This window comes from Spermophilus citellus (assembly GCF_964194105.1).
Source record: "Spermophilus citellus genome assembly, chromosome: 10".
NCBI classification, from domain to species: domain Eukaryota; kingdom Metazoa; phylum Chordata; class Mammalia; order Rodentia; family Sciuridae; genus Spermophilus; species Spermophilus citellus.
In genome coordinates this window covers 83,778,606-83,786,982 of record NC_138197.1, presented here as the reverse complement: position 1 = coordinate 83,786,982, position 8,377 = coordinate 83,778,606, and the positions used below count along the sequence as shown (strand labels likewise).

The 8,377-nt window shown below is 36.4% G+C and overlaps 1 protein-coding gene across 1 annotated transcript; it reads right to left on the bottom strand.

Moving 5' to 3' along the window:
- Window positions 1-2,350: 2,350 nt before the first annotated feature.
- On the bottom strand, window positions 2,351-3,065 carry LOC308658649 (destrin-like). The gene has a single exon (XM_081311464.1). The coding sequence runs from the start codon at window positions 3,035-3,037 to the stop codon at window positions 2,540-2,542; it is 498 nt and encodes a 165-aa protein (XP_081167590.1). The 5' UTR covers window positions 3,038-3,065; the 3' UTR covers window positions 2,351-2,539.
- Window positions 3,066-8,377: the final 5,312 nt, after the last annotated feature.

The window sequence follows — 8,377 nt, the reverse complement described above, 5'->3', positions numbered from 1 at the left end:
AGGGTTGAGACCAAAACTCAGAGATGAAACCTATTAATGAATCCAACTAATATGTAATGACATTTGTGTGTTTCTGTAAGTGAATTCATGGTTGTGAATTAGAACTGTTATTTTGGGGTGGAAATATAGGAATCTTTCTAATGTGGAGATCATGGGTTCTATCTCAATAGTTAATGTGCCTGAAACACTGCTTGGTGTGACTACCTTAAAAAAGGATCCTGTGTCAATTGATATAAATTCTATTTCTGTCCAAAACTTTCATAATTCAACTTGCATTTTAAAGACCTTGAGAACTTCCATTGTAAAGAGGCCCGATTAACTTGAACTTATTTGTTTAAAATTATTCACAAAAACCCCACTTTTATGTACATATTAGCGCACATATTGGTCAGTTCATCTCCAGTCAGAGATGTATAATAGTGGTCTAAAACTTGAAGGCATTTATACACAATAATTTAGTGAGTTTCTTAAACCACAGTCATATACCCACAAAGATGCTTAGGGATTTGAGGTATGTGGGAAGCAGACAACTCGTTCTTTCTTGGACTTTTATGGACCCCAATTCTTGGAAAGTTCTTTTTATGGACATGGCAATACCAATTATTCCACAGGGAGGTTGTGTCTGCTATACATACAGTTCTGGATTGTTATCCTTTTTATATTTCTCTGACTCAGGATAAGGCAAATGGGTTTCAGGTTGCTGGATGGGAAAGTCTTATAATTATATGTACACTACATAGGGTTATGAGAAAGGACACTATAGTGATCATGGGAAATGTCAAAATATTGTAAAAATTTCCCACTTTTTAATCACTGAGGCAAAATAGCAATTCTGCTTTAAGAGAAATGAAAACTTATTTTGAGCCAAGTGTAACTGACCATGGCCCAGGAACATGGATTCAAGTTTCCCTGAATTGAAGTATTTCACCATAGAAGAGTTTATATGAACTTTTATAGTCAAAGTACAAAGAAAGTCATAAATTAATACATTCAACAAATACTTCATGGGGAAACTAAGTAAGTGGGCTATGGCAAAGTGGGAAAATCTTTCTTATAGGTATCAGAAGCATCATTAGCTCCAGGGTTGGTGGAAGCTAGAGCCTAAACTTAGTATGTTCCAAGAGGTTTACTTAAGAGTTATGAGAAAGTCAGATCCCACTTCTTCCTCCCTTCCATAGTCCCTGACAACCACCATTCTACTGATTCTATGTGTTTGATTATTTTAGTACCTCATGTAAATTGGAACATGCATTCTTCTGTAATTGGCTGGTTTTGTTTGGCATGATATCTTCAACATAATCCATATGGTTGCAGATTGCAGGATTCCCCTAAATTTTAAGGCAGAATATTATATACATATACCACATTTTCTTTATTGACTCATCTCTTGATGGATTAAAAGGTTAAAGGTGAATGACCATTTTCTTTTTTTTTAAGTTAAAAAGGCTTCCTTTATTACATAAGCCAGTAACTGCTACTTCTAAGTTCAACTGTGCATCTCTACATTTTTCAAAGTGTCATGCCTGTGATGTTAATGACAATCACTTCCAAGTGTCACTGGGTGGTGGCTCCCTATGAGTTTCATCCATGGTACCTGCACCCCACTCCACACAGTCAACAAACTGCTCTAGGAAATTTGGTTCTCCCAGGTTCCAGAGGAAACATATTCAGTGTTCTTCTACATCTTATTGAATCAGATGCAGCAAAGCTCTGAAGAAAACAGATACTGCAGGTGTCCTAGCTTATCAATATACTGTTTTATCATTTTCATGAACAAAGCAGATTACAATGGAGCCCTAATTTGCATTATAATTAGTTGCTAGGAGACAATGCACCTTCTCCAGAAGACATACCATGATTTCCAAGATGCAAAGTCACTCTCAAAACAGTATCCCAACTAGTGGGCTGCAAGTTCACCTCAGGTACAAGGAAGGGCTGCTTCCTTTTTTTCAATGATGTGATTGAAACAGTGCTTTGCAAGATCATTTAATAGTCTCCATTACACATTAAGTAGAATTAAAAGACTGCCTTAGTCTTACTGTTAATTAGTGTATTAGTGTTATTACATGTTATAGCAAAAATTATATCCCATTATTCTGTTTAAGTCAAGGAAGAATAGAGAATTAAAAATAATTTGGGGCCAAAATGATAATCAGATTATCACCAATTCTCTAACCAAAAAACCCCAAAGTAACTGCTAAGGTTAACAAACATACAATAATTCTCTTCACATGGCTTTGTACTGTTTTGTGAAATGCATCATTAAAATTCTTGAGCTTACAAAAAATTTTTAAAAGTCAACTCATCAAAACAGGCATTTGGCCAATAAAAAATTAATTTCATACCAATAAGCCTTTTAGATTCTAAATTTATTTAGGGCTGTGTTTGCACATGTTTATAGAATATTTTGTTTACTCTAAAAGATGACAAAACAGCTCCCCCTCAGTGAGACCCTGGCCTAAATATATTCACTTTCCTTATATAGCAAGAGGATAACATTGAACATGGAAGCTTTCAATTTGTGGCACTGAATGATCATCTACACAGGGCATCCTTCAAAAGCTACAATTAAGGATCCACCTAGCTTTTCAGCAATATAAGCCCGATTGAGGTCTTCTGGCCCATTTGCTTGACATTCATGTTTTATGCCTTGGAATTTCTTTTTGATTGCATCCTTGGAGCTCACGTAGATCATTTTACTTTTCAGAGGCGCTAATTCTGGTGCCCACAAAAAAAAAATCAATTCTTCTTTTCTGGATTCCTTGGTTTCAAAGCTTGCATCATACAAAGCATAACGACAATCTTTTTCAGGAAGCATTCCCACAAAATGCTTGAAAGGATCCGTTATGGTAACACCAACATCTCCAACCAAGATCTCTTTGCCTTCTTCAACAATGATGCACTTTTTGTCTGCACTGAGACAAAAAATGACAGCCTTCTTTCTTTTCTTGATTTCTTCTAGCATGGAGCACTTCCGAACTTTCATGTCATAAAAAATGCAACATACTTCATCAGCCACTTGCACTCCTGAGGCCATTTTCACCGCAGCTGTCGGAGGGATGCAAGGGAGGTCATTCAGCAAAGGTCACTCTAGAGGGTGGTTAATATAGATGCAGCTTCTTCGGAGAACCTTTGCTTCCATATATACAGGAAAAGACCAAAAGACCACTAGTTCCTTTCAAAATTCTCCAAACTTGGAAATGCTTAATAGCGTGATTTTAGTTTATTAGATACTTGATGTGTTATTTACAGATTAGGTTTGTCACCACCAAAGAACATGGAGTTTCTGCATTTTAATCTTAGGTAGAGTACATTGAAACCAACCTGCATGATGAAAGAAAATAAAGATAAAAGCACATGATAATTGTAATTATTTATTACTGTCCTTTGCTGTAATGGGAAGTACATGGCAATAACCATGTGTATTACAGCTAGAGACAGGTCTGTGAAATATTCCCTGCGAAGTTTCAATTTAAGCTTATAGATTAATAAAAATAGTCCTGAATTGGAATAAAGTGGCTTAGGGTTTAATACCAGTAAGTAATCCAAGAAGACCAACGACATTAATAAATAATTCTTAGAAAAATAAGGAGCCACTTGTCAAAAGAAACGAACTTTATTTTTAGAACCACACAAGCCAAACAAAACTGCTCCTCAGGAAAAACCTTCAGAGCCCAACTGCCACCACTGGCTTCCCACAAGCCTCTCAACCTCCCCCACTCCTCCTGCTCTTGAGGCCGATTGGCTGGGTCGTGTGGGCGGAACCAAAAAAAGTCCCCCAATGAGCAGCTCCATGGTCTGAAAGGGCGGGGAAACAGCCCAATGAGTATCACCGCAGAGGAGCCAATCAGTTGGCAGCTAGAAGTTGCTGGGGCCGCTGTGAGCCAATCATCAGCTGGCAGCTGGAAGTTTGCTGGCAGCTGGAAGTTTGCTGGCAGCTGGAAGTTTGCTGGGGCCCCTTTGGCTGTGGCTCTCAACATCTCCCCCTCTCTGTTTAAACAACAAGCATGTGGCTTAGGAACTGTGCCTGCCTTAGGTTGTCCAATACTACATATGGTCCTTACCCGTTTTCGGATGAGCTGACCTCAAGGCGTCAACCTCCTGTCTTAGGTTGGTACCATTGCAATTGGATCTTACCCGTCACTGACTACCGGTCCAGTACAGCCACACCTGTGGATAGGTCTTTGTATCAGCGGGGGGGTCGGTGAGTTTCTTTGCCTCACCTCTGTTGGTCCCCAAATTTTAGCTGAACGACCATGACAAGCAGAAGGGAGGAAGATACACCAAGCCAATTGATGGTTCCTTTTGGAAAAATTGTACCACCGATGACATCATCAGCAAAAATACCCCAACACTACCACAAATCACTGCACCAACAGATAGTTCACAATGCATACAAGTGATACAGAGTCCAGGCAAGTTTTGAAAGCAGTTCAGTGATGGCTATTGCAGAAGCTGTAGATTGGTTTTATTTTTGTCTTCACTGGCACTGGGATGAAGATAGGAATTATGGCAATAATGGCTAAAGAAAAAATTATATAACATTCCAGAAGGCACTAAAAGAAAACAATTTTCTTTTCTTTTCTTTTTTTTAGAAAACAATTTTCTTAACAATGTACCTTATTTTCAACAGAATTATTAAATATAATGAAAAGGAAAGGTGAAAGTAAACAAACAGATCTGTTAACCTCCTTTTTTGTTCATATATTAAAACAATCCTCAACAGCTATTTACCCAATTTAAATTAAACCATTTAAATCACGTGAAAAAAAATTTGGATCCATTTTTTCATGAGCGCTCATCATATATGATATATGGACAAACGTAAATTCAAACATATAACACAAAACACAAGTGTGCACACATAATATAATACATACAACACATAACATAATAGTAAAGGTCTTATAACTTTTTACAGGTGAAATCTCCATTGCAATGTTTAAAAACTGTATAGTCAAAAAAATAGAACTGATCAGCAAAACATTAACCTAGGTCTGTATGAGCTCAAAAAACAAAATAGAACTTCATGATATGGGAAAGGGCAATAATAAAATAGATATTGAAAAAAGCATCCTGGTTCTGTCACAGATGTAAGAATAGACAAACTGGAGTTTTGGATATCAGTTGTTATGGATTTGAGCCAAATCATCTTCTTTTTGGTCTGTAGAAATCACTTTAGTTAATCTCTCTGGAATCCAAATCGGCTGCTGTTCTCCCTGTGGAAACACACAAACAGACCCCCGACTCCAGACAATTACTGGGTCAGGACCTTTCCATTGTACTGTTAGAATATCCTTCCAAAGTACCTTGGGCTTATGTACATTTTTTGGACACATATGCCTTTCTGCAGCACTAATCCCTGATGAATCCAAATTTAAAAAGTTTAGAGTAAAAAGGGTTATTTAAAGTTTATCTTTGGGGAATATATACCCCTTCTCAATTCCTTCTTTTTGCTTTAATAAGTACATTTTCATAGTTTGATGAGCTCTTTCAACTATGCCTTGTCCCTGTGGATTGTATGGGATTCCTGTTATATGAGTAATGCCAAATGGTGAGCAAAAATTTTTAAAAGAGGTAGAAGTACAACCAGGGGCATTATCTGTTTTTAACTGTTTTGGAACGCCCACAGTGGCAAAATTTTGTAAGCAATGAGCTATAACATCTTTAGTTTTTTCTCTGGCATGAAGGGAGCCCATCAAAAATCCAGAAGAAGTATCAACTGTAACATGCAAATATTTTAATTTTCCAAATTCTGGCAAGTATGTGACATCCATCTGCCAAATATAGTTAGGTATCAATCCTCTAGGATTGACTCCAAGATTAACTTGTGGTAAAAAGGTCACACAATTTTGACATTGTTTTATTATTTGTCTAGCTTGTTCCTTAGTTATTTTAAAACGCTTTTGTAAAGTATTAGCATTGACATGGAACTTTTTATGAAAATTTATAGCTTCTTCTAGTGTAGAGAAAATATGTATGTCATGTGTAGTTTTATCTGCTAAATCATTGCCCAAACTAAGGGCTCCAGGCAATCCAGTATGTGCCCTGATATGTCCTATAAAGAATGGATCTTTTCTGTCCCAGATTAGACTTTTTATAGTGGAAAGCAAAGAGAAAACAGTAGAGGAAGGGGAAATCCTACCAGCATCTTCAAGGGATACTATAGCATTAACTATATACTGACTATTGGAAAATAAATTAAATACAGAATCTTTAAACATCATAAAAGCTTGTAATACAGCATTAAGCTCTACCTTTTGAGCTGATTGTTTGGGTACTAAAAAGGTAAAAGTTTGATCAGGTGTAACTATTGCTGTTGTACCATTATTTGACCCATCAGTGAATATATTTGGAACATTCATAATAGGTGTTTTTCTTGTCATTTTTGGAAAAATTACAGGATGCAATGACCAAAAAGACAATAAAGGATTAGATAGTAAGTGGTTATCAAATGAAACATTAGATTTGCACATGCTTATTGCCCAAGTATTTAACTCAATAGCTAACTCATCAATTTGATTCATAGTATATGGAGTAATGATTTTATTGGGAGAAATTCCAAATACTCCCTTTGCTGCTTTTATTCCTTTGAGTATTAATTGTCCTACAGCCTCAGGATACCTAGTAAGAATAGTGTTAGGAGAATAAGATAAATGTATCCATAATAATGGACCTTCTTGCCAAAAAACTCCTGTAGGAATATTTTTTGTTGGTAGTACAATAAATAATAAAGGCAAACTTATATCAATTCTATCCAAATGCATATTTTCCATATATGTTTCAATGATTTTTAATGCCTTTCTTGCTTCAGGCGTTAACATTCGGGGTGAATTTGGATCTGATGGACCTTTTAGGATATCAAATAAAGGTCCCAACTCTCCTGATGGTATACCTAGATAAGGCCTTATCCAATTTATGTCTCCTAATAACTTTTGAAAGTCGTTAAGTGATTTAAGTTGATCTACTCATATTTGAATTTTTGGTGGATGGACCATGGTTGAGGATAATAGAACTCCTAAATAATTAATTGGAAAATTTAATTGTACTTTATCTATTGCTATCTCTAGATTATAATTTTTTAATAAGTTTGTAAGTGTGGCATAACATTCTAGCAATGTGTTTTTATCTTTGTGTGCTAATAATACATCATCCATATAGTGAAATATTTGTAGTTCAGGATTTTGATTTCTAAGTGGCTGGATTACTTTGTTAACATAAATTTGACACATAGTTGGGCTGTTAGCCATCCCTTGAGGGAGTACTTTCCATTCATATCTCTGATCAGGACCTTCATGATTCAGTGCAGGGATAGTAAATGCAAAACGTGGACTATCCTCAGGATGAATTGGAATTGAAAAAAAAAATCTTTAATATCTATAACTAAAACATACCAGGGTTTTGGCAAAGCAGACAATTGAGGAATCCACAATTGAGCAGGTCCCATAATAACCATTTCATTATTAATGGCTCTTAAATCTTGCAGTAATCTCCATTTACCAGATTTCTTTTTGATGACAACAATGCGAGTATTATGGGGACATACAGAAGGTTGTATATGTCCTTCTGCTAATTGTTGTTTGACCAGGTCATGGGCTGCTTGTATCTTTTCTTTAGTCAGGGGCCATTGAGGAACCCATACTGGTCTTTCTGATTTCCAAGTAATTTTTATTTTCTCAGTGGCCCTTTCTGAAAATCCAACCCATGTCTCTCTGTTCCTTGATCTATTTATATTGGTGCTGCTATACCTTGTTCTTGTTTTTCTAATCTGTTTCCTTTCCTAAAACCTTGACTAGCCATAATAGTGGGTGCATTTTGATTGCTGTTATTTGTTAATGTCAAACCTAATTGATCTAGGACATCTCGTCCCCATAAATTTATGGGAAGATGATCCAATACATATGGCTATATAGTTCCTTCACATCCTTCAGGATCCTTCCAATCTAATACCATGGCACTTCTATGAGGATTAGTCGCCACTCCTAGGCCTCGAAGCGTTTGAGTGGCTTGTTGTAATGGCCAATGTTTTGGCCATTCTTGACGAGAGATGATGCTAAGGTCTGCACCTGTATCCAGTAGCCCATTAAATTTATGTTCTTGAATATTTAGTTTTAGCATGGGGTGAGAATCTAAATTTAAAGAAAGCATAGCCCAATCTACACCTGTGGAGCCTAATCCCTTGGAACCTCTTTCTACAGTACGACTAGAAATTTTATCATGTAGGCTGGGTATTATTAGTAACTGTGCTATTCTATCTCCTGGTGAAATTACTGATATACCCTTTGGAGAACTGGCTATAATTTTTATTTCACCTTCATAATCGGGATCAATTACCCCAGGACTTATCATAAGTCCTTTTAGAGTAGAAGAGCTGTGT

Coding starts and splice junctions, on each gene's coding strand:
- LOC308658649 (XM_081311464.1), bottom strand. CDS start 3,037: ATGGCCTCAGGAGTGCAAGTGGCTGATGAAGTATGTTGCATTTTTTAT.